This window comes from Littorina saxatilis, linkage group LG8 (assembly GCF_037325665.1).
Source record: "Littorina saxatilis isolate snail1 linkage group LG8, US_GU_Lsax_2.0, whole genome shotgun sequence".
Taxonomy (NCBI): domain Eukaryota; kingdom Metazoa; phylum Mollusca; class Gastropoda; order Littorinimorpha; family Littorinidae; genus Littorina; species Littorina saxatilis.
The window spans coordinates 64,440,679-64,468,457 of NC_090252.1; the positions used below are offsets into that span (position 1 = coordinate 64,440,679).

Sequence of the window (27,779 nt, forward strand, 5' to 3'; positions counted from 1 at the left end):
CCTGCAGGTGTGTGATGTATGTCAGCTCGATCCTATAGTGACCTTGATATCTTGTGAGGGTAAGCCAGCTGTACATCTTGTCTTGGAATCATTGCATTGCGAACATCTGTAAATTTAAAGTTTATAAGTTCTAGATTAAACAACATCAAGGTGATTGTTTCGTTTACAGATGGACAGCCTACAGTAATATGAAGCTTTTGATTGCGCATGTGACTTGATATTAAATGTCAACATAAGCCGGAATGGGTTCAGCATTAATCTACATCGGACGAGGCATCACTGGCCGTGTCGGCGTCAGACGCTGTACTGGCCTCGCTGACATTATCGTCTATAGCGTCGTATGGTTCTTGACCAGACTGACCGACGAGTGCGGTGTCACCGGTGTTCATAGCGGTCCCGGGGCTGCTCTGTTGACCGCTCGCTTTCCTCCTGCAGTGGAGCGCGACGCCGAGACCGACACCGAGACAGGCAACAGCTCCCGCCACACCAAGACCGATCGCCAGCCAGTTCGTAGCGCTGGCTTGTGATGCATTTTCTTTGTTGGCCTTGACCTCTGTCTCGGTCTTTTCTTTGTTGTCCTTGTCGCCTGTCTCGCTCTTGCCGTTCTCCTCGTCGCCTTGGAAAGAAAATGAAATACTTTTATTTGTATTTGTATAACTGCTCAGATTGTTTCAATTCAATCTTCAGATCTAAACTTCGGTAGTCTTCCTTGACACTGACTTAATTAAGAACCAACGCTGGGAAAGAGACTTAGAGCAGTAGTGGAAGTGTACCTTAACACCGACTTAAGAACCAACTCTGGGAAAGAGACTTTGAGCAGTTGTGGAAGTGTACCTTAACACTGACTTAAGAACCAACTCTGGGAAAGAGACTTTAAGCAGTAGTGTGCCTTAACACTGACTTAGAACCTTCTTCTTCTTCTTCTGCGTTCGTGGGCTGAAACTCCCTCGTACACTCGTGTTTTTGCACGAGTGGAATTTTACGTGTATGACTGGCCGTTTTTACCCCGCCTTTTGGGAAGCCATACGCCGCTTTCGGAGGAAGCATGCTGGGTATTTTCGTGTTTCTATATCCCACCGAACTCTGACATGGACTACAGGATCTTTTCCGTGCGCCCTTGGTTTTGTGCTTGCGTGTACACACGAATGGGGTTAAGTCACTTGCAGGTCTGCACATAAGTTGACCTGGGAGAACGGACAAATCTCCACTCTTAACCCACCAGGCGGCAGCGACCGGGATTCGAACTCACGACCTCCCGATTAGGAGGCCGACGTCTTACCACCACGCCACTGCGCCCGTCACTGACTTAGAACCAACGCTGGGAAAGAGACTTTGAGCAGTAGTGTGTCTTGACACTGACTTAAGAACCAACGCTGGGAAAGAGACTTAGAGTAGTAGTGTGCCTTGACACTGACTTAACAACCAACGCTGGGAAACAGATTTTGATGAGTAGTGTGCCTTGACACTGACTTAGGAACCAACGCTGGGGAAAAGACATGTCAGTTGGGCATGCCTGCTGCATGCCAGATCACTGCATCCCATATCGTGCTGTTGGAGGGAAAAACAAAAGGTACATTTAAAGACACCCTAAACGCGTCCCTGAACGACTTCGACATTCAGGTTGACTCCAGAAAGCAGCTTGCCCAGATCACACCGAATCGGCACAATCTGATTTGCTGTGATGCCCGGAGAGCTAGCGGCTTGCCCAGATCACACCGAATCGGCACAATCTGATTTGCTGTGATGCCCAGAGAGCTGAATACACAACTGCTGTTGCAGAGTAAAAGCGTACACTCCACAAAGCCACAGCTGCCAGTACCCCAATAGCTGAACCTTCCCTTGTCATAGTGGTTTCCTGGCAAAGATAGACCTCATCAAACACCTCAGGATTAATTGAACCAGGCATCCAAGCGAACCTTGAGACTGCAGTCATCTTGAACCACGAAGGACGGAAAACACACAACATGTACTCGCCTTGACTACAATGTTATGATACACATGTCAGCCTACCTGGGGCCTGTAAAGTGCCGACATGGTGAACCTTTGTCATGTACTCGCCTTGACTACAGGGTTATGATAAACATGTCTGCCTACCTGAGGCCTGTAAAGTGCCGACATGGTGAACCTTTGTCATGTACTAGCCTTGACTACAGGGTTATGATAAACATGTCAGTCTACCTGGGGCCTGTAAAGTGCCGACATGGTAAACCTTTGTCATGTACTCGCCTTGACTACAGGGTTATGATAAACATGTCTGCCTACCTGAGGCCTGTAAAGTGCCGACATGGTGAACCTTTGTCATGTACTAGCCTTGACTACAGGGTTATGATAAACATGTCTGCCTACCTGAGGCCTGTAAAGTGCCGACATGGTGAACCTTTGTCATGTACTCTCCTTGACTACAGGGTTATGATAAACATGTCAGCCTACCTGGGGCCTGTAAAGTGCCGACATGGTGAACCTTTGTCATGTACTAGCCTTGACTACAATGTTATGATAAACATGTCAGCCTACCTGGGGCCTGTAAAGTGCCGACATGGTGAACCTTTGTCATGTACTAGCCTTGACTACAATGTTATGATAAACATGTCAGCCTACCTGGGGCCTGTAAAGTGCCGACATGGTGAACCTTTGTCATGTACAAGCCTTGACTACAATGTTATGATAAACATGTCAGCCTACCTGGGGCCTGTAAAGTGCCGACATGGTGAACCTTTGTCATGTACTAGCCTTGACTACAATGTTATGATACTAGCCTTGACTACAATGTTATGATAAACGTGTCAGCCTACCTGGGGCCTGTAAAGTGCCGACATGGTGAACCTTTGTCATGTACTAGCCTTGACTACAGGGTTATGATAAACATGTCAGTCTACCTGGGGCTTGTAAAGTGCCGACATGGTGAACCTTTGTCATGTACTCGCCTTGACTACAGTGTTATGATAAACATGTCTGCCTACCTGAGGCCTGTAAAGTGCCGACATGGTGAACCTTTGTCATGTACTAGCCTTGACTACAGGGTTATGATAAACATGTCTGCCTACCTGAGGCCTGTAAAGTGCCGACATGGTGAACCTTTGTCATGTACTCGCCTTGACTACAGGGTTATGATAAACATGGCAGCCTACCTGGGGCCTGTAAAGTGCCGACATGGTGAACCTTTGTCATGTACTAGCCTTGACTACAATGTTATGATAAACATGTCAGCCTACCTGGGGCCTGTAAAGTGCCGATATGGTGAACCTTTGTCATGTACTAGCCTTGACTACAATGTTATGATAAACATGCCAGCCTACCTGGGGCCTGTAAAGTGTCGACATGGTGAACCTTTGTCATGTACTAGCCTTGACTACAATGTTATGATAAACATGTCAGCCTACCTGGGGCCTGTAAAGTGCCGACATGGTGAACCTTTGTCATGTACTAGCCTTGACTACAATGTTATGATAAACATGTCAGCCTACCTGGGGCCTGTAAAGTGCCGACATGGTGAACCTTTGTCATGTACTAGCCTTGACTACAATGTTATGATAAACATGTCAGCCTACCTGGGGCCTGTAAAGTGCCGACATGGTGAACCTTTGTCATGTACTAGCCTTGACTACAATGTTATGATACTAGCCTTGACTACAATGTTATGATAAACGTGTCAGCCTACCTGGGGCCTGTAAAGTGCCGACATGGTGAACCTTTGTCATGTACTAGCCTTGACTACAGGGTTATGATAAACATGTCAGTCTACCTGGGGCTTGTAAAGTGCCGACATGGTGAACCTTTGTCATGTACTCGCCTTGACTACAGTGTTATGATAAACATGTCTGCCTACCTGAGGCCTGTAAAGTGCCGACATGGTGAACCTTTGTCATGTACTAGCCTTGACTACAGGGTTATGATAAACATGTCTGCCTACCTGAGGCCTGTAAAGTGCCGACATGGTGAACCTTTGTCATGTACTCGCCTTGACTACAGGGTTATGATAAACATGGCAGCCTACCTGGGGCCTGTAAAGTGCCGACATGGTGAACCTTTGTCATGTACTAGCCTTGACTACAATGTTATGATAAACATGTCAGCCTACCTGGGGCCTGTAAAGTGCCGACATGGTGAACCTTTGTCATGTACTAGCCTTGACTACAATGTTATGATAAACATGCCAGCCTACCTGGGGCCTGTAAAGTGCCGACATGGTGAACCTTTGTCATGTACTAGCCTTGACTACAATGTTATGATAAACATGTCAGCCTACCTGGGGCCTGTAAAGTGCCGACATGGTGAACCTTTGTCATGTACTAGCCTTGACTACAATGTTATGATAAACATGTCAGCCTACCTGGGGCCTGTAAAGTGCCGACATGGTGAACCTTTGTCATGTACTCGCCTAGACTACAGTGTTATGATAAACATGTCAGCCTACCTCGGGCCTGTAAAGTGCCGACAGGGTGAACCTTTGCCTTGTCCACGCCTTGGCCAGTCACCCTGCCGTTCACATAACACCGGTACTGTCGTTCAGAGTCCTCAAGGGTCAGCCGTCGTGACAGTGAACTGGAATAATGTTTGTAGCACGGGTCTGTTGATGGCGGTTGACGTTGTGTGATGTCCGCTGTGGGGTTTCCTATGACGGCGTAGGACTGCCAGTCCGCAGCGTTCTTGTCCTTGAATTCCCAGACCCAGTTGTGCTGTGAACGAGAGAAAACCTTTAGTGTGTCCCAGACCCAGTTGTGCTGTGAACGAGAGACAACCTTTAGTGTGTCGCAGACCCAGTTGTGCTGTGAACGAGAGACAACCAATAGTGTGTCCCAGACCCAGTTGTGCTGTGGACGAGAGACAACCTTTAGTGTGTCCCAGACCCAGTTGTGCTGTGAACGAGAGACGACCTTTAGTGTGTCCCAGACCCAGTTGTGCTGTGAACGAGAGACAACCCTAAGTGTGTCCCAGACCCGGGTGTGCTGTGAACGAGAGACAACCTTTAGTGTGTCCCAGACCCAGTTGTGCTGTGAACGAGAGACAACCTTTAGTGTGTCCCAGACCCAGTTGTGCTGTGAACGAGAGACAACCTTTAGTGTGTCCCAGACCCAGTTGTGCTGTGAACGAGAGACAACCTTTAGTGTGTCCCAGACCCAGTTGAGCTGTGAAAGAGAGACAACCTTTAGTGTGTCCCAGACCCAGTTGTGCTGTGAACGAGAGACAACCTTTAGTGTGTCCCAGACCCAGTTGTGCTGTGAACGAGAGACAACCTTTAGTGTGCCCCAGACCCAGTTGTGCTGTGGACGAGAGACAACCTTTAGTGTGTCCCAGACCCAGTTGTGCTGTGAACGAGAGACAACCTTTAGTGTGTCCCAGACCCAGTTGTGCTGTGAACGAGAGACAACCTTTAGTGTGTCCCAGACCCAGTTGTGCTGTGAACGAGAGACAACCTTTAGTGTGTCCCAGACCCATTTGTGCTGTAAACGAGAGACAACCTTTAGTGTGTCCCAGTCCCAGCTGTGCTGTGAACGAGAGACAACCTATAGTTATCCCCAGACCCAGTTGTGATGTGAACGAGAGACAACCTTTAGAGTGTCCCAGACCCAGTTGTGCTGTGAACGAGAGACAACCTTTAGTGTGTCCCAGACCCAGTTGTGCTGTAAACGAGAGACAACCTTTAGTGTGTCCCAGACCCAGTTGTGCTGTGAACGACAGACAACCTTTAGTGTGTCCCAGGCCCAGTTGTACTGTGAACGAGAGACAACCTTTAGTGTGTCCCAGACCCAGTTGTGCTGTGAACGAGAGACAACCTTTAGTGTGTCCCAGATCCAGTTGTGCTGTGAACGAGAGACAACCTTTAGTGTGTCCCAGACCCAGTTGTGCTGTGAACGAGAGAAAACCTTTAGTGTGTCCCAGACCCAGTTGTGCTGTGAACGAGAGACAACCTTTAGTGTGTCCCAGACCCAGTTGTGCTGTGAACGCGAGACAACCTTTAGTGTGTCCCAGACCCAGTTGTGCTGTGAACGAGAGACAACCTTTAGTGTGTCCCAGACCCAGTTGTGCTGTGAACGAGAGACAACCTTTAGTGTGCCCCAGACCCAGTTGTGCTGTGGACGAGAGACAACCTTTAGTGTGTCCCAGACCCAGTTGTGCTGTGAACGAGAGACAACCTTTAGTGTGTCCCAGACCCAGTTGTGCTGTGAACGAGAGACAACCTTTAGTGTGTCCCCGACCCAGTTGTGCTGTGAACGAGAGACAACCTTTAGTGTGTCCCAGACCCAGTTGTGCTGTAAACGAGAGACAACCTTTAGTGTGTCCCAGTCCCAGCTGTGCTGTGAACGAGAGACAACCTATAGTTATCCCCAGACCCAGTTGTGATGTGAACGAGAGACAACCTTTAGAGTGTCCCAGACCCAGTTGTGCTGTGAACGAGAGACAACCTTTAGTGTGTCCCAGACCCAGTTGTGCTGTAAACGAGAGACAACCTTTAGTGTGTCCCAGACCCAGTTGTGCTGTGAACGAGAGACAACCTTTAGTGTGTCCCAGGCCCAGTTGTACTGTGAACGAGAGACAACCTTTAGTGTGTCCCAGACCCAGTTGTGCTGTGAACGAGAGACAACCTTTAGTGTGTCCCAGATCCAGTTGTGCTCTGAACGAGAGACAACCTTTAGTGTGTCCCAGACCCAGTTGTGCTGTGAACGAGAGAAAACCTTTAGTGTGTCCCAGATCCAGTTGTGCTGTGAACGAGAGACAACCTTTAGTGTGTCCCAGACCCAGTTGTGCTGTGAACGAGAAACAACCTTTAGTGTGTCCCAGACCCAGTTGTGCTGTGAACGAGAGACAACCTTTAGTGTGTCCCAGACCCAGTTGTGCTGTGAACGACAGACAACCTTTAGTGTGCCCCAGACCCAGTTGTGCTGTGGACGAGAGACAACCTTTAGTGTGTCCCAGACCCAGTTGTGCTGTGAACGAGAGACAACCTTTAGTGTGTCCCAGACCCAGTTGTGCTGTGAACGAGAGACAACCTTTAGTGTGTCCCCGACCCAGTTGTGCTGTGAACGAGAGACAACCTTTAGTGTGTCCCAGACCCAGTTGTGCTGTAAACGAGAGACAACCTTTAGTGTGTCCCAGTCCCAGCTGTGCTGTGAACGAGAGACAACCTATAGTTATCCCCAGACCCAGTTGTGATGTGAACGAGAGACAACCTTTAGAGTGTCCCAGACCCAGTTGTGCTGTGAACGAGAGACAACCTTTAGTGTGTCCCAGACCCAGTTGTGCTGTAAACGAGAGACAACCTTTAGTGTGTCCCAGACCCAGTTGTGCTGTGAACGAGAGACAACCTTTAGTGTGTCCCAGGCCCAGTTGTACTGTGAACGAGAGACAACCTTTAGTGTGTCCCAGACCCAGTTGTGCTGTGAACGAGAGACAACCTTTAGTGTGTCCCAGATCCAGTTGTGCTGTGAACGAGAGACAACCTTTAGTGTGTCCCAGACCCAGTTGTGCTGTGAACGACAGACAACCTTTAGTGTGTCCCAGACCCAGTTGTGCTGTGAACGAGAGACAACCTTTAGTGTGTCCCAGAACCAGTTGTGCTGTGAACGAGAGACAAAATTAGTGTGTCCCAGACCCAGTTGTGCTGTGAACGAGAGACAACCTTTAGTGTGTCCCAGACCCAGTTGTGCTGTGAACGAAAGACAACCTTTAGTGTGTCCCAGACCAAGTTGTGCTGTGAACGAGAGCCAACCTTTAGTGTGTCCCAGACCGAGTTGTGCTGTGAACGAGAGCCAACCTTTAGTGTGTCCCAGACCCAGTTGTGCTGTGAACGAGAGCCAACCTTTAGTGTGTCCCAGACCCAGTTGTGATGTGAACGAGAGACAACCTTTAGTGTGTCCCAGACCGAGTTGTGCTGTGAACGAGAGACAACCCTTAGTGTATCTCACACCACAGAGGTTTGACAAGCGTTGCCAGTACATGTTTAAAGGACAGGTTGAAAGATAAGGCTAAGCCTTCAACCTTTATCCGTTGGTAACACAGTTCTGAGTTCTCCCTCACACTTGTCTGCCTATACATCTGTCTCTCTATACAGTCTACCTATACATCTGTCTCTCTATACAGTCTACCTATACATCTGTCTCTCTATACAGTCTACCTATACATCTGTCTCTCTATACAGTCTACCTATACATCTGTCTCTCTATACATCTGTCTCTCTATACATCTGTCTCTCTATACATCTGTCTCTCTATACATCTGTCTCTCTATACATCTGTCTACCTATACATCTGTCTCTCTATACATCTGTCTCTCTATACATCTGTCTACCTATACATCTGTCTACCTATACATCTGTCTCTCTATACATCTGTCTCTCTAAGCATCTGTCTCTCTATACATCTGTCTACCTATACATCTGTCTCTCTATACATCTGTCTCTCTAAGCATCTGTCTCTCTATACATCTGTCTACCTATATATCTGTCTCTCTATACATCTGTCTCTCTATACATCTGTCTCTCTATACATCTGTCTCTCTATACATCTGTCTCTCTATACATCTGTCTACCTATACATCTGTCTCTCTATACATCTGTCTACCTATACATCTGTCTCTCTATACATCTGTCTCTCTATACATCTGTCTCTCTATACATCTGTCTCTCTATACATCTGTCTCTCTATACATCTGTCTACCTATACATCTGTCTCTCTATACATCTGTCTCTCTAAGCATCTGTCTCTCTATACATCTGTCTACCTATACATCTGTCTCTCTATACATCTGTCTCTCTATACATCTGTCTCTCTATACATCTGTCTCTCTATACATCTGTCTCTCTATACATCTGTCTCTCTATGCATCTGTCTGCCTATACATCTGTCTCTCTATACATCTGTCTCTTTAAGCATCTGTCTATCTATACATCTGTCTCTCTATACATCTGTCTACGTATACATATGTCTACCTATACATCTGTCTACCTATACATCTGTCTACCTATACATCTGTCCACATATACATCTGTCTACCTATACATCTGTCTCTCTATACATCTGTTTATCTATACATCTGTCTACCTATACATCTGTCTACGTATACATCTGTCTACCTATACATCTGTCTACCTAAACATCTGTCTCTCTATACATCTGTCTCTCTGTACATCTGTCTCTCTATACATCTGTCCAGCTATACATCTGTCTACCTATACATCTGTCTACCTATACATCTGTCTACCTATACATCTGTCTACCTATACATCTCTATGCATCTGTCTGCCTATTCATCTGTCTGTCTATATTATATTATCTGTCTCTCTATATATATGTCTGTCTGTACATTTGTCTGCCTATGTATCTGTCTCTTCATACATGTGTCTGAAGGTCGCAGCTGTCGATCTTACCTGCGAGGAGTTGTCGTCTATTCCAACAAACTGGCCACAGGTCATTCTAAGCGTCTGTCCAACAGAGCAACATCCAGTTTCTGACGTGATCAACGGTTTTATTGTGATGGGCCCTGGGTTCACTGCACACATTACACACAGGACGGGGTTACAACAGTGTCATAGTGATGGGTCCTGGGTTCCCTACACACATTACACACAGGACGGGGTTACAACAGGGTCATAGTGATGGGTCCTGGGTTCACTGCACACATTACACACAGGACGGGGTTACAACAGGGTCATGGTGATGGGCCCTGGGTTCACTGCACACATTACACACAGGACGGGGTTACAACAGGGTCATGGTTATGGGCCCTGGGTTCACTGCACACATTACACACAGGACGGGGTTACAACAGGGTCATAGTGATGGGCCCTGGGTTCACTGCACACATTACACACAGGACAGGGTTACAACAGGGTCATAGTGATGGGTCCTGGGTTCACTGCACACATTACACACAGGACAGGGTTACAACAGGGTCATAGTAATGGGCCCTGGGTTCACTGCACACATTACACACAGGACGGGGTTACAACAGGGTCATAGTGATGGGTCCTGGGTTCACTGCACACATTACACACAGGACGGGGTTACAACAGGGTCATAGTGATGGGTCCTGGGTTCACTGCACACATTACACACAGGACGGGGTTACAACAGGGTCATAGTGATGGGCACTGGGTTCACTGCACACATTACACACAGGACGGGGTTACAACAGGGTCATGGTTATGGGCCCTGGGTTCACTGCACACATTACACACATGACGGGGTTACAACAGGGTCATGGTGATGGGCCCTGGGTTCACTGCACACATTACACACATGACAGGGTTACCACAGGGTCATGGTGATGGGCCCTGGGTTCACTGCACACATTACACACAGGACAGGGTTACAACAGGGTCATGGTGATGGGTCCTCGGTTCACTGCACACATTACACACAGGACGGGGTTACAACAGGGTCATGGTATTTAGCCCTGGGTTCAATCTATCGGTCTGAAACTCAAGTCGCATTGAATATTAAAAATATTGGTTGAAGTTAGCAGATCATAAACAATGCGAGATCCAGCTAGATAGATATATAGATAAAGTATTAATTGAGAGTATAAATTGATATATCGATAGATAGATAGATAGATAGGTAGGTAGATAGATAGATAGATAGATAGGTAGGTAGATAGATAGCTAGATATGTAGGTAAGTAGGTAGATAGATAGATAGATAGATAGATAGATAGATAGATAGATAGATAGATAGATAGATAGATAGATAGATAGATAAATAGATAGATAGATATGGTCTTTTGCATCACTCTTGCAGTGCATCCTCAAAATTGGGCAGGTGGTCGCGTCATTTGTCTGAAATGAGAGCAACTTTCAAAGTAAATAAGGCATGAGTGCTGCATCGAATGCCGACTCTCTCGTAATAACACACGAACAGCCTTGGGTCAACACTGTACCTATCAAATATTGGCTTATTTTAACAGACGGAATCCAAATGAGAGTTAGGGCGCAAAGACTACAATTACACAACGAGAATAAGACTGCAATGTCCTTAGAACATGTACATACTGTATGATCAAAGTTGAAAATCAAGGTCTGTTACTTGTTGAGATACAGCGTTGTCATTTAAGTGACTCCCAAAGAGACGTTCTGCAATCCAGGTCTGTCCTGCGTCAGACGGGCTCATTGGGTAGGTCGCTTTACTTGGAAATGGCTCAACATCTTAAAGGGGTATAATAGACACAAAACAAATCTCTAATCGTGCTATCCAGTTCCCGTTGGGGATCACGACACACCAGGAATGTCTTACAATAAGCGTGTTTGTGCTCTGTTATGTGTGTTTCAGGTAGCGTTTTCCCAGTACCTCTCCCAGCAGAGACAGAGGTCGTTCTAGGACGACGAAGCCTAAACATATCTCTGGGAAGCGCACCCTGCACGGATTTAGTAAAAGAGACGGCAGCTCAGCGAAGCGACAACGATCACGCTCCGGATCTCCACAACAAAACATGAGCCCGACAACGCAGAACACGAAACATGCGAGGCTGTCAGTGTCACGCACATCCGACAACACTAGCGATGCAAACAATGACACGTGCATCAGGCCTGAAAACGAACTCAGCAACTCACAGGGTGCGGACAGTTCGCTATGCTGACCCGTAACCCGTGACCGCGCCCCCGTGTTTACGTGTGCTTTCACGTGCCTCGCGACTTGGCTATGTTAAAGGACAACGATATGTTTTTTGCGACATTATGATAGACTTGTGTAATGAATGGCGTTTCAATATGCTCTCTTAATGTGAGAGGATTGTGCAACAAAAGAAAAAGAAGATAAGTATTTGATTTATTTAAAAAAAGAAAGTATGATTTAATATGTTTGCAAGAATCGTACATTACTGACGATGTAAAAGACCAGTGGGAGAGAGAATGGGGTGGAAAAGTGTATCACTCATCACTTACATGTCAAAGAATGGGACACATGATCCTAATGAAAAAGAGTTACAGTTGTGATGTGGAAATAATGTTTAAAACAGAAAGAATATTATGTGTGAAAATTAATTCGGATAACAATTGTTTTTACGTGGTGAACGTTTATTTTCCTAATAATTCTTTGGAAAAAAGTCAATTGTGGAAACAAGTAAATGAGTATTTAGAAAATTTAGATGGTGAGAAAATAATCTGTGGTGATTTTAATTTTGTTTTCAATAACGATTTAGATATTGTAAGTGGAGAAAAGCATAAAACGGTTGGTGTGGTAAATTTCCAGCAATTCTTCAATAATAATCAATCAATCAATCAATAAGTCCTAGGGCCGGTATTGTTTGTGTTATACACCACACCCCTCGCTGACATCATGGCCTCACACTCAGTTCTCCGTCATTCTTATGCAGATGATACGCAACTTCAGAAGTCTGCTGATCTCAAGAGTTTCGACACTCTGATGCACTCAATGCAAGAATGCATCCTGGACGTTAAATCCTGGATGACATTTAACAAGCTAAAATTAAATGATGAGAAAACGGAAGTCATGGCTGCCTCCTCTCCACGCATGTCTACCTCCATCCAGCTCCCAGAGTCCATCACAATAGGCAATGCAGTTGTCCCCTTCTCGGTTTCAGTGAAGAACTTGGGTGTCACACTAGACTCCCACCTAACTATGAACGCACAGGTACAAAACATCACTCGTGCCGTCAACTTTGAACTCCGCCGCATTGGCTCGATACGCCATTACCTTTCTGAAGAAGCAGCTCTGACTCTAGTCTCTGCATTCATTCTTTCCAGACTGGACTATTGTAATGCACTGCTGTATGGCTGCCCCCAGTACCTCCTAAACAGGTTACAGAAATTTCAGAACAATGCTGCACGCCTGGTCCTCAGAGTCCGCAAGTCCAAACACATTTCCCCTCATCTCCAAGCACTGCACTGGCTTCCAATAGAGTCACGCATCAAGTATAAAATCGCATGCCTATCCTATGGTGCACTCACACAGACAGGACCCGCATACCTCACAGACATGACTCAGACATACACACCGGGCAGGACACTCCGCTCCTCAGCAGACACCTCTATCCTTTCCACTCCGAGAGTCAACACTAAATCTTTTGGTGAGCGCTCTTTTTCTGTTTCTGCTCCTCTCGTCTGGAACTCTCTCCCTGTCACTCTTCGTCACTCTGCCTCCTCTGGCTCTTTCCGCACAGGCCTGAAAACGCATCTTTTTTCACTTGCATACACATGATACCCCCCCCCCCCCCCCCCCTGCGTGCATGGAGTGTTTTGAATTTGTATGTATATATATGGCTTTTTCTCATTCCGTTGCTTTGTCATGTTTTTTCTTTTGAGTTTTGAGTATTGTTTGCATGGAGTTCGGTATTAATTTTGCTTGTATGGTTTTGCTTGTATGACTTTGTTTTGTCTTTACCCTGTTTGCTTGGTCTTGCGTGCTTGGAGTGTGTTAAGCTTTTGTGTTTGCTTGCATGGAGTATGCTGAGTATGCTATGTTATGTAGATTGTGGGTCTTGTTCATTGTGTATGGTTTTATTATTAGTTATGTTAATTCTAGTTATTGTAAAGCGCATTGAGCATATACATGATTATGCGCTATAGCAAATGTCCATTATTATTAAGTCTTATATCGCGCATATTCCGTGGGTACAGTTCTAGGCACTCTGCAGTGATGCCGTGTGAGATGAAATTTTATACGGCCAGTAGATTGCAGCCATTTCGGCGCATATTTACCTTTCACGGCCTATTATTCCAAGTCACACGGGTATAGGTAGACAATTATTAACTGTGCCTAAGCAATTTTGCCAGGAAAGACCCTTTTGTCAATCGTGGGATCTTTAACGTGCACACCCAATGTAGTGTACACGGGGGGAGGTTCGGACACCAAAGAGAGTCTGCACACAAAGTTGACTCTGTGAAATAAATTTCCACCGAACCTGGGATCGAACTCACGCTGACAGCGGCCAACTGAATACAAATCCAGCGCGCTACCAACTGAGCTATATCCCCTGAGCTATGTCTTAAATGATGTATGGCGCCTGTTTCACACAGATGAAAAGGAGTTTTCCTGGAGTAGGAAGAATCCCTTTATAGCCCGTCGTCTCGATTATATTTTCATTTCTGATCATTTATTTGATAAAACCCTTTTTTGTAATATTTTGTCAGTACCACACACAGATCATCGTTTGCTTGAACTCAAAATTCAGTTTGTAAATATCAAACGTGGTCCCTCTTATTGGAAATTCAATAACCGATTATTGAGTGACACATTTTTTGTTGATTTGATGAATGATTTGATTGATGCCTTTTGATTAGAAAATATGGATACGAATGCTCACTTAAAATGGGAATTATTGAAAGTACGAATGCGTGATTTGTGTACAGCCTATGCAGCAGGAAGGAAACGAAAACAAACTAATTATTGTGTTTCTCTTCAGAGGGAATTAGATGAATCTGATACACTATTAGCCAATAAACCACAGGATGAGACGCTTTTGATAAAGAGAGAAAATATTAAATCAGAGCTTGAGGTACTGTCACTGGAAAAAGCCAAAAGTGCCCAAGTTTGTTCCCGTGTCCAGTTTATAGAAGAAGGGGAGAAAAACACCAAATATTTTTTGAACTTGGAAAAAAGTAAAGCCAATATGAAAATTATGGACCGGTTGCAAACAAAAGATGGCAGGGTAGTAAATACACAGCAAGAAATTATGAAAGAACAGGTACGTTTTTTTTAAAGATGCATATGAAAAACGATCTGAATTTAACGAAGTGAGTGCACTGGAATTTGTACAAGATTTGAATATACCGTTTCTCTCCAATGACCAAAAAGGCAATCTAGATTCTGATATTACCAAAGAGGAATTAACAGTTGCTCTGAAACTATTAAATAACGATTCAGCCCCAGGTCTAGATGGCCTCACTACCTGTTTTTATAAAGTATTTTAGCTGAAGATTAGGGATGTAGTTCATGCTTCCTTTATATCATCCTTTGCTAATGGCGAGTTATCGACCACTCAAAAACAAGCTGTCCTGACATTAATCCATAAAGGGAAAGAACTACCCAGAGATGATCTCGGGAATTGGAGACCCATATCTCTGACTAACACAGATTACAAGATCCTCGCAAAATGTCTGGCAAGAAGACTTTCAACTGTAATTGGTGATATTATTCATGAAAATCAGGTAGGAAAATTAGCACAATGATTAGACTTATTGATGAGACCATAGATATTATGAATACAATGGATAAACCTGGAGTTTTATTGGCAGTTGATTTTCGACGCGCTTTTGATAGCATATCCAAAGACTTTATTTTGTTTGCTTTTGATAAGTTTGGTTTTGGAGACAATTTTAAGAAATGGTCTTCGGTTATCATGAATAACAGTCAAAGTTGTATTAATTATACAGGGTGGATTTCTGAGCATTTCCCTGTGGAATCAGGCATCCGTCAAGGATGTCCATTCTCGCTGATGGCATTTATTATAGCCCTTGAATTGTTAGCAATTAAGATTCGTTCAGATGAAGATGTTGAGGGTATCCGGCTACCCATGTCACCTTTTGAGGTATCACCAATGAGGGTCCTAAAACTGCTCTTATATGCCGATGATGTCACCCTTTTTTTTACATGATCAAAGAGATTTAGAAAGAGCATTACATATTTTAAACATGTTTAAAACTGTTTCCAATTTAGAAGTGAATGTAAATAAAACTGAAGCCATGTGGATTGGGTCAAACAAATACTGTACTGACCAATATTTTGGTCTTAAATGGAAACGGAAAGTAAAAATCGTTGGAATTGTTTTTTCATCAATTGAAGACAACTGGTCTAAGAAAATTCAACGTATGCAACAAATAATTTTTAATTGGTCCAGAAGAAACTTAAGTATACAAGGCAGGGATGTCGTTAGGCGTCGGACATCGGACATAGACCGATTGAAAGGCTCAAGTGTGACCCTCCACCACGGAATGAGTCGCATGTCACCTCGCGCGGTTCTGCGCTAGGCTTAAGACAAGTCCGGGGAGTGTCTGGTAACGGTGTGAGGGTCACCTAAGTCACAGGCTTATAACTCAAACAGTTTTCGCTCTTTTCTAAAACGGTTTTCACCACTGGATAGAGCATAAAAAACTCTTTAGAAAAATGTAAAAATATGAAAACCATGCAAAGGTGACATGCGACTCATTCCGTGGTGGAGGGTCACAAATGTCCGATTCACATAGCCGCATGGCGGTCAGATGTCCTATCGTTTTGAACTGAGCGCGGTCATTGTCCGATAAGAACTCCATTCCTTCGGACAGGGCGATATTCGATATTTTCCTTTCAAGATACACATTTTCAAAAAGAATTCATGTTGATGTGCGGGATGCCCTATTTGGCCTAGTTAAAAGGAATTCTATTTCATCGATCCGCTGAAGCAAACTATGTCAATTTGCTGATCTTGATTGCAAAAATGTGCATAGGTATTTATAGATACGGTACCCCTTTAGAGATCGGATGTATTTTTGAAAAAGAGTTAAGTTTAAGAAAAATAATTGACTTGTGACTCGCATATGTGTTGCTATCCGTGAAATTGAAATAAAGAAACGTTAGGTAACAAAAGGAGAAATGATGACGGAAGAAAATATAGGACAAAATGTATTAAAAATAGTAAGTGGAGAGAGAGAAGATAGAACGAGAGGAGACAGTGAGAGAGAGAGAGGGAGAGAGAGAGGGAGAGAGAAAGAGAGAGAGTTTGGCAGACTATAGGAGAGAGGGTGAGAGAGACCGACAGAGTATGGGGGAGAGGAGAGAGAGAGAGAGGGAGAGAGAGAGAGAGTGAGAGAGTGAGAGAGAGAGAGAGAGAGAGAGAGAGAGAGAGAGAGAGACGAAACAAAAAAGAAGAACAAAGAAGAAGACAGAAGAATCCGAAGAACAAAATTCAGAAAAAAACAGACAAGTCGAAGAGAAAGAAAGTGGATGCAGAGAAAGACAGACTAGGGAGTGAGTGAGAGAGAGAGAGAGAGAGAGAGAGAGAGAGAGAGAGAGTGAGAGAGAGAGAGATGTTGTGTGGACAAGTGTGAGAAAGAGAGAGAGAGAGAGAGAGAGAGAGAGAGAGAGCTGGTGCGTGGACAAGTGGAGTAAGAGAGGGAGAGAGAGAGAGAGAGAGAGAGAGAGAGAGAGAGAGAGAGAGAGAGAGAGAGAGAGGGTAAATGTAAAAAAAAAAAAAAATTGTCCATGATCTGTTTACTGTCCATTGAGTGTGAAGCCGAGAGAAAGAGTGAGACGGAAGGAAAGCAATAATAACTTAATAAGAATTAAAAAAAACTTCCGATAACGCACGCACATGTGTGATTAACAATGTCTGATCTCCGGAAAAAAAAAAAAAAAAGAAAAAAAAAGTGTTTTTGCTTTTTGTAATTCGGTTGGTTTGGTGCGTTATACAATGCATCTGTTTTTTCAAGACTAAGCATTGGTCACATTAAAACACAAGGATCATCATAGGCCATCATGACTTGTATCATTTTACATCGCATTCTAAGAAAGAGCAGAATTCTCACTATGCGCGCGGTACATTTCTAGAATCGCGTAGCGCAAAGTTGGAATTCCTGCAATGGCGGCCATTGTTAGAATTCCAACAAAGCGCAGGTCATTTCCGGAAAAGCGCCGATGACGAGATGGGTCGCAACAACTATAAGTCTTGCGTCTGCTTTTGGTTTCAGTTCGAGACATTTTCACGAAGCGCATTCAATTATGCCACTGAAATAAAAACGAAGGCCTGCCAAAGTTTAACAAAAGCTGAACACCTTTGGCTTTTCAACGGCATCCTGTGCTCCGTTTGGGTCAATAACAGGTGAAAACACGGCGAGCGTCATTCTTGAAAATGACAGTGTCGCCGCTGAAACGTGACACAACCACGGAAAGAGAAGTTTTGTCTGTTGTACAGGACATGGTGTCGGCACAGCAGGAAATTCGCAGAAACGGTCTTTTAACTATTTATGGCTGACCCTGTTTGGTTGGTTAGACCTTGACAGCAAAGAGACCATACTGCTTTGTCAAATCTGTGTTGAAACGGACTTTTTAAAATGTTCTCAGTATTTCATGTTCTAGTCAAATCATGCAGTTTGTGAGACAATCACAAAAAGAGTGCTGACCGTTTTGGTTGCTTTTTAGTTTGTTTCTTTTTGTGTGTGTCCTATTTGAAACTAAATTAATAAAACAATGTATGCCAACATGTTCGGTGCATATATGTGTGTGTGCACATGATTTTGGAGCCATGTACAGTGTTTTCCACAACACTATGATGTCCTATTGATATTTCTGAAAGCGGCCAAATGTCCTATTGCTGCCGAAGAGCTCAGGACATTTGTCCTATAGGTGTGAATTTGTAACAACATCACTGCAAGGTAAAATTTGCATTGTTAAAACCTTTCTTATATGTCAGTTTCGTTTATATTTTCCAGTCTCTAGCAGTGCCTTATCATGTTTTACATCAAATTAATTCCATTTTGTTCACGTTTATTTGGAAGAAAAAACATTTAAATACACGGGCGTTTGAAAAAGTAAAACGAACAATTATGTGTAAATTAAAAGATAATGGTGGATCAAATATGATAAATGTTGTGGATATGCACAACTCATTATGATGTCGTGGGCTATTGGTCTGCAGAACTCTACAGACAATTACTGGTCTGTCATTCGTAGATATGTTTTTTCAAGTTTGGGTAATGGTTTGTCCTGTTTTGACTCTAATGCATCCTCCAAGAAGCTGGTTGGCGTTGTTAACTGCAGATCGGTCTTTTGGAGACAAGTATTGTTAACCTGGCTAGACAACAAACACATGTTGTATGAAAAGTATGATGCCACACCTGTTCCATTGATGAATTAATGTATATGGAACAACATGAATATACAATATAAACATAAATGCCTCTTTTTCAAAGATTTTATTAAATGTCATATTTATCATGTAAAGGATGTCGTGAATGAAATCGTGACATGATTTCATTTGAAGAATTATGTCAAAAGGTTGGTTATAAACCAGCCAGACAATTTGAGTATAATGCGTTATGTACAGCACTTAAAACAAAACTTGATTAACGCATTGCCATACCGATATGTTCTGTTGCAGGGTTTGACTCGTATTGGTAATATTACACCAAGGGAAATAAGAACTGTTTTGGTTAATTTCGAGGTACAAACTCCGAGCGCCTGTTCTTTTTGGCAAAGAAAGCATAATGTTGTTCTGGAATCAAGATACTGGCTGTTAGCTGTTAATTGTACAAAAGAAGAACGACTGCGTCTGCTTCATTGGAAAATTTTACACAGAATTTACCCAACGAATATTTTACTAAACAAGATGGGTTTATGTCAAACTAATAATTGTGAAGTTTGTAATGAACCGGATACACTTGAGCACTTCTTTTTTCATTGTCAAGAGGTGAGGAACGTTTGGAAACTATGTAAAGACTTTATTTATAAGCAAATTTATTATAATATAACTTTGAATGAAACAGATATATTATTTGGTTTTTGGAATGAAAATTTAAAAAACAATCAAATTTATTTTATAAATTATTGTATTTTAATAACAACAAGTCGCGTAAGGCGAAAATACAATATTTAGTCAAGTAGCTGTCGAACTCACAGAATGAAACTGAACGCAACGCAACGCAGCAAGACCGTATACTCGTAGCATCGTCACTCCACCGCCCGTGGCATTGACAAGAAGAGCGGGGTATTCGTTGCGTTAAGAAGGATAGCACGCTTTTCTGTACCTCTCTTCGTTTTAACTTTCTGAGCGTGTTTTTAATCCAAACATATCATATCTATATATTTTTGGAATCAGGAACCGACAAGGAATAAGATGAAAGTGTTTTTGAATTGATTTCGAAAAAAAAATGTTGATAATAATTTTGATATATTTAATTTTCAGAGCTTGTTTTTAATCCGAATATAACATATTTATATGTTTTTGGAATCAGCAAATGATGGAGAATAAGATAAACGTAAATTTGGATCGTTTTATATTTTTTTTATTTTTTTTACAATTTTCAGATTTTTAATGACCAAAGTCATTAATTAATTTTTAAGCCACCAAGCTGAAATGCAATACCGAACCCCGGGCTTCGTCGAAGAGTACTTGACCAAAATTTGAACCAATTTGGTTGAAAAATGAGGGCGTGACAGTGCCGCCTCAACTTTCACGAAAAGCCGGATATGACGTCATCAAAGACATTTATCAAAAAAATGAAAAAAACGTTCGGGGATTTCATACCCAGGAACTCTCATGTCAAATTTCATAAAGATCGGTCCAGTAGTTTAGTCTGAATCGCTCTACACACACACACACACACAGACAGACAGACGCACATACACCACGACCCTCGTTTCGATTCCCCCTCGATGTTAAAATATTTAGTCAAAACTTGACTAAATATAACAAGTCGCGTAAGGCGAAAATACAATATTTAGTCAAGTAGCTGCCATTTTTCAGCAAGACCGTATACTCGTAGCATCGTCAGTCCACCGCTCATGGCAAAGACAGTGAAATTGACAAGAAGAGCGGGGTAGTAGTTGCGCTAAGAAGGATAGCACGCTTTTCTGTACCTCTCTTTGTTTTAACTTTCTGAGCGTGTTTTTAATCCAAACATATCATATCTATATGTTTTTGGAATCAGGAACCGACAAGGAATAAGATGAAAGTGTTTTTAAATTGATTTGGACAATTTAATTTTGATAATAATTTTTATATATTTAATTTTCAGAGCTTGTTTTTAATCCGAATATAACATATTTATATGTTTTTGGAATCAGCAAATGATGGAGAATAAGATAAACGTAAATTTGGATCGTTTTATAAATTTTTATTTTTTTTTACAATTTTCAGATTTTTAATGACCAAAGTCATTAATTAATTTTTAAGCCACCAAGCTGAAATGCAATACCGAACCCCGGGCTTCGTCGAAGATTACTTGACCAAAATTTCAACCAATTTGGTTGAAAAATGAGGGCGTGACAGTGCCGCCTCAACTTTCACGAAAAGCCGGATATGACGTCATCAAAGACATTTATCAAAAAAATGAAAAAAACGTATGGGGATATCAATCCCAGGAACTCTCATGTCAAATTTCATAAAGATCGGTCCAGTAGTTTGGTCTGAATCGCTCTACACGCACGCACACACACACACACACATACACACACACATACACCACGACCCTCGTTTCGATTCCCCCTCGATGTTAAAATATTTAGTCAAAACTTGACTAAATATAAAAATGACCATAGGAAAATGTAAGTATGGGAAGAAGTTAGACTTACGTATTTTATTGGAATTAGAGTTAAACATTAGACAGAAGTTTATGTTTTGTATAATATAAAGTTGATTATGTTATAAAGAAAAAGACCAAGGTAGAAGGATGCTCCCCGCCTCAAAAAAAAAACAAAAAAAATCGGTCAAAAAATATGGGTTGAAGCATCCTGCATGCAACTGAGGTCCAAAAAAAATTAAAAAAAAAAAAAAAAGGTAGCGTTTTCTAACTGAGACTTCACTTTTGCCGCAGTCTCTGTTTTGTTACTGTCTCGTTTTTCAGTCCTGAGAGGAGCTTGCGTTTCACGCACTGTTGCTTGAGGTAGAGATTTGGAATCGCCCAAAGAGCGACATATATCAGTTCGGGGTTTGGTAAAGATTACAACACACACAAGGAGTATCTTAAACTTTGTGTTTGAGCGTTCCATTTTACAAATCAAAATGTTGTGTTTGGTAGTCTTTCGAGACCATGTGTATTATTCTAATGACACTGTGTTTGTTTCTGCTTTTCCATATGTCATCTAGCTCCGTGCAACACGGACATTGCATGCGTTTGATACATTACAGGTCTTACTTCCTGAATCCAACGACTTTTATCTGCTTCGACAAATGCTTACCCATCAATCAATCAATCAATCAATTTGAGGCTTATATCGCGCGTATTCCGTGGGTACAGTTCTAAGCGCAGGGATTTATTTTTTATTTTTTTATTTTTATGCAATTTATATCGCGCACATATTCAAGGCGCAGGGATTTATTTATGCCGTGTGAGATGGAATTTTTTTACACAATACATCACGCATTCACATCGGCCAGCAGATCGCAGCCATTTCGGCGCATATCCTACTTTTCACGGCCTATTATTCCAAGTCACACGGGTATTTTGGTGGACATTTTTATCTATGCCTATACAATTTTGCCAGGAAAGACCCTTTTGTCAATCGTGGGATCTTTAACGTGCACACCCCAATGTAGTGTACACGAAGAGACCTCGGTTTTTCGTCTCATCCGAAAGACTAGCACTTGAACCCACCACCTAGGTTAGGAAAGGGGGGAGAAAATTGCTAACGCCCTGACCCAGGGTCGAACTCGCAACCTCTCGCTTCCGAGCGCAAGTGCGTTACCACTCGGCCACCCAGGACTAAACAAAATGATTAGGAACAGAAGTCATGACTAACTGCCACAGAAAAGTGGAACAAGAAAACCGCTCGCCGATTAAAATGTATTTGTTTATTTGAGAATAGGTTCTTGGCATTTTCGCGCAAATCCTTATAGATTAATCTACATTACAGTACAGAAAATGCCCCTTGAGCTGTTTAAGGTCCAATTCGCAAGAAAAAAATCCCCAAATGTCCCCTTGGATTGTACACCCTAAACCATGCATGATAGCTGAATAGAATAAGCTGCCCGAGGCCAGTCTGCTAGCGGCCATTAATTTCAACTGAAATGCAATAAAATCAAAAATCAAAATTGTTAATGAATGAACTCTAAATGTTTCACTGACTTTGTACTGTCCAAAAAAGACTTTATAAGACACGTGCATGTAAAATACGAGAAATAAGAAGATAATATCTTGATCCATTGTTTGTTTAAATTTGAGCAAGTGGTAAGTTATTTTTCCTGCTTAGTTCAAGTCGTTTGTAATGGATGTGCTTTACTACCGTAAAGATTTGCTAAAACAAATCCACTCACCTTGGATCGAAATATTTGTATCACTCGCGTAATATCTAGTTTTAGTGGCGTTGTCCAATGAAGAAGCAGTGCAGATGTACTTTCCAGAATCACAACAGTTTGCTCTGTTCAAGGTCAGGGTGACGGTTTTCTCCCCTAGACTGCCAGTTACATTGGATCCCTGAGGTGCCGAAGCTTGCAATTCTGCATTGCCTTGGTGACGAGTTGATAATGCTGCTGCTAGCACCACAGGGTCAGCATTGGGATTGGCATGCAGCACTCGCTGAATGTTTATGGCAAACACCTCCTGATTCGTATCAACCGAAGATGCTATACATGCGATAATAATGCTGTGAGACACATTTGGGGTCAAGGTCACTCTTGGTGGATTTGGGGTGGTAATGATCGTAGTGAGGCCGGCAATATTTCCACAATCACCTGCAATAATACACACCAAGAGGGACATGTTGAGTTAGCTTAGTAACTTTGTGTTCTATATGTTTAAACAGACAATGTTTTTGACGGATTAACAGTGCGGCAACATGTCAGTGTTGTTGTTCGTACTGTTAAAGTGTTTATTCGATTCTACAAGTGCCAAGCACTTTGACACACCCAAACACATCACGGAAAACTACATATTAACATCTTCACTACAGCTACGCATCAGAGGGAAGTCTTCGACAGTGAAGTATCACTATACGCTAGACTGTTTACTATTACAGTCGTGTCGACAATCGCTTGAAGTATCACTATACGCTAGACTGTTTACTATTACAGTCGTGTCGACAATCGCTTGAAGCATCACTATACGCTAGACTGTTTACTATTACAGTCGTGTCGACAATCGCTTGAAGTATCACTATACGCTAGACTGTTTACTATTACAGTCGTGTCGACAATCGCTTGAAGTATCACTATACGCTAGACTGTTTACTATTACAGTCGTGTCGACAATCGCTTGAAGTATCACTATACGCTAGACTGTTTACTATTACAGTCGTGTCGACAATCGCTTGAAGTATCACTATACGCTAGACTGTTTACTATTACAGTCGTGTCGACAATCGCTTGAAGTATCACTATACGCTAGACTGTTTACTATTGCAGTCGTGTCGACAATCGCTGTGCGCGCCTGCGTTTGTCAAGCAATTAGTGCGACTGCCCCAGGTAAACTTAAAAGGCGCCCACTCATGTATTTTCAGAAGTCAAATATGCATAGACCAGGCTTCGTTCAATTGCTTTTTAAATGGTAACCTAATTAGGCAAAGCTGCACAAGTAGCTATTATATTGGAATAATGCGTGTACACGGAAATGAAATGCCGTCTTTTCTTGTTCTGATCTCCGCGATGTACACTAACACCTAAAAACCTAATAACAAGTACAACACAATACAATCTAAATCACAGCACGAAAGCCTTTAGGTACACACTGCCATTGCAACACCATGGTGTTAACACCATACAGGAAACATTGCAACACCATGGTGTTAACACCACACAGGAAACATTGCAACACCATGGTGTTAACACCACACAAGAAACATTGCAACACCATAGTGTAAACACCACACAGGAAACATTGCAACACCATAGTGTTAACACTGCACAGGAAACGAGCAGTAGATAACGAGAGGTTTTTGCGTCAGTTTTGGGGGTACCAGGACAAAAAGCGCTCTATGTCAGCAGTGCCGGTGTCACGACATTTTCTTTCGCCGAAATATGTTTTTCTCCCCCACCAACACGTTTCACTCATTTTTGTACCAAAAATTGTCTGAGCGAACGACGACGAAGAAGAAGAAGAAGTACCAAAAACAGTTCTTCGACAAAACCATCCTCTGACTTCGGGTTAGGGGTACAGTGAAGTCCGGCTGTAGTGATAGACCCATATAGTGATAGTCCGGCTGTAGCAATAGAATTTCTGGGTCCCGGTCCCAGTTGTTCATGTTCTTTGTTAACTTAGTCCGGTTGTAGTGATAGTTTTCAGTCCGGATATAGTGATAGTCCGCTTGTAGTGATACTATTTTCACGTCCCGGGGAAGCTAAAGTCCGGCTGTAGTGATAATGTTCGAGAGTAATCTCCCTTTACCAAAATGGCGAGCAAAAGCCAGCCACGCACTGTGCTTACCCTGAAGCGGAAAATTGATCTCTTGAAAGACATTGAAAGAAAACAAGGTACACAGACGGAAATTGCAAAGAAGTACAAGGTTGCACAGTCAACAGTATGCGCTATTGTGAAAAATGGTGACAATCTGACAAATTTTCATTTAACGCTTATTTCTAAGTGGCCCCCTCTCTCTCTCTCTCTCTCTCTCTCTCTCTCTCTTTCTCTCTAAAACACACACACACACACACACACGCACGCACGCACGCACACACACACACACACACCGGCTGTTGAACTGCCAGGACGGGGGTAGGTTAACACAGGACATTTGCAAGCCTGACAAAGACGACAGAAGAAACGTCACACAACGAAATCAATAGTGGTTCCAAAATCACCTTGTTACTGCCTTGAGGCTAGTTTACCAAATGTGCCGCCGCATGTAGCAATAAAAGCTTTGAAGATATCACTACAACTACAAGCGATTGGCCGGATGTAGTAATAAAACCTACAAAAATAGAACTATAACCGGACGTCCGGATGTAGTGATAAAACCTACAAAAATATCACTATAACCGGACGTCCTGGTGTAATGATAGTCCGGATGTAGTGATAAAAAAATTTGGTCCCGAGGGCTATCACTACATCCGGACTTCACTGTAATTAAGTTTGGGAATGGGTTAGGTACATGTAAACAGTTTTAAAATGCGTCAATTTCTGGCGATGTTTGTGAACTAAGAATTCAATCGACGCCGTCCGCGGAAATTCGAAATCTTCGTTCACAAACATCGCCAGAAATTGACGCATTTTAAAACTGTTTACATACCTAGCCCATTCCCAAACTTACCCAACCCGTAGTCAGAGGATGATTTTGCATAAGAATTGTTTTCGGTACAAAAATCAGTGAAACGTGTTGGTGGGGGAGAACAAAATATTTCGGCGAAAGAGAATTTCGTGACACCGGAATGGATTGCTTCAAAAATTTCAGGATCTTAAGTCTACATACGAGACGTACGTCCGGTAAAATGTCGCATCGTTACAAATATTTGTTGAGATGATATGCAATCTTCCGGAAAATATTTTAAAACGTGTCATAAGTTTTAAGTTTACATAAAACAAATCATGACTTTGCAGGCGTGCAGACAAAATACATGTTACAAATACTGCCAAAGTTTCATATAAATACAATCACTAGTTTACGTTTCCTAGTCCTGTAAACACGATCAAATATTTTTGAAGGATCACAGTGCGACAGCCATGTCCAGTCATCCGTGACTGCAGCATGTTTTGAGAGGCATTCAGCGATAACCCCAGTCAATAGCAAACAGCCTGAACGTTCCATTTTTTTTCTCGTGTGTTTACATGGCTAGTAAATGTCCGTCAGTCGTCATACTCAAATGAAACTTTGACAGTTCTTGTAACAACCATTTGTCTTTATGCATGCAAAGTCATTAATTTTTAGGATGTAAATTCTCAAACCTGTGACGGGTTTAAAAACCTTTTTTTTCTGAAGAGTGCATAACATCTGAGAACAAGCATGTAGTGATCCAACTTTTCACCCAGGGTAAGTCTCGCCTGTAGACTTCAGCTCCTGAAAGTTTCGAATCAATCCATTTAGGCTTTGCTGAAATAAAGCGCTTTTTATCATGATACTCGTCAAAATGGACGCAAAATCCTCTTGTTTTCTACTGCTCGTGCGTTCCACACCTGCATCAGTAGAAATGCCATAACACAAGAGATACGCAATATAGCAAAACAAAACAACATGTTCTGGATAGCTACATGATTTTTCTTTCCTCTTGTATGTAAAAGTTGCCAAGTTGCGCCTATTCTGAATTAAAATTTGTGTCGATTTTTTTAATTGGTATCTGACTTGGTATCTGACGTTTTTGTCAGGTCGATTTGGGGGGTACCCTTACTTCGGTGGTGGTCACGTGATACTTTGAACAGACATCTTTGATCCGAAAAGTGTGCAAGGTAGCCAAGTGAAGCGTCTTAAATGGCATATAAAGTTTGAAGAAAATGACACGGGGTTGAATGTTTTAGTTGGGGTACAAAAATGGGTGCAATCACTTTTTTGCTCAGTTTAGTACACTTGCTGCTTGCGCATTGCTAATACTGCTTTCGTCGCTTTCATGTGGCGAAAAAGACTGCGCTTGTCTGCACAATCCTGATGATCCTGGTCTATGTTATTAAGATCGTAAGGATTGTCTAGATCTAGCACCTGCAAAATCGCATCCCTTAACAAGCGTCGCCTGCTATCTATTTGTTGATCAAATCTAGCAGCAAACAACGGGGAAGCTAATACGAGTCTTCTACGTTGTACCACTGAGACGTCTCCAGGTGTGTTCGGTCTGTGCGCGGTGTTACACACACACACACACAAACACACACACAAACACACACACACACACACACACATACACACACACATATATATATACACACACACACACACACACACAAAGCAGCTTTATAGATTAAAGAATAGGCCTACTGACAGCTTTCCCTTAAATTACAAAACGCTACTTTGCACATTTTGCATGAACAGCTCAGTTTGGTCATCCTCGCTGAAACACAACAGCAAAGAACAGTGGCATAAGAACAGCAGCATAGGTTTAGAATCACTGAGAATACAAAATGCTTACCCGTTTGCAGGAAACACAGCAGGGCTGTCAACAAGACATGAAAAACGTGCGGTGCCATTTGTGTTACTAGTTGAGACTTTTTTTTGTAGAACGTGTACGACATCCTGTACCTATAACGTCATCAGCTTGAGGTTTTACGTCATACATTTTCCAAGT

At 42.6% G+C, this 27,779-nt stretch overlaps 1 protein-coding gene across 1 annotated transcript; it reads right to left on the minus strand.

Moving 5' to 3' along the window:
- Positions 1-254: 254 nt before the first annotated feature.
- Positions 255-27,722, minus strand: LOC138974810 (uncharacterized). Its single transcript, XM_070347537.1, has 5 exons — positions 27,624-27,722; positions 22,896-23,312; positions 9,365-9,486; positions 4,415-4,676; positions 255-616 (listed from the first exon to the last, which is right to left on the minus strand). The coding sequence occupies exons 1-5, from the start codon at positions 27,679-27,681 to the stop codon at positions 255-257; spliced, it is 1,221 nt and encodes a 406-aa protein (XP_070203638.1). The 5' UTR covers positions 27,682-27,722.
- Between the last annotated feature and the right edge of the window lie 57 nt (positions 27,723-27,779).

Excerpts from the sequence above, each read along its gene's own strand:
- LOC138974810 (XM_070347537.1), bottom strand. The coding sequence starts at position 27,681 with ATGGCACCGCACGTTTTTCATGTCTTGTTGACAGCCCTGCTGTGTTTC. Across the intron at positions 23,313-27,623 it reads GCTGTGTTTCCTGCAAACGG|GTGATTGTGGAAATATTGCC; the intron begins GTAAGCATTTTG and ends GTATTATTGCAG. Across the intron at positions 9,487-22,895 it reads TACAAATATTTCGATCCAAG|TGAACCCAGGGCCCATCACA; the intron begins GTGAGTGGATTT and ends TAATGTGTGCAG.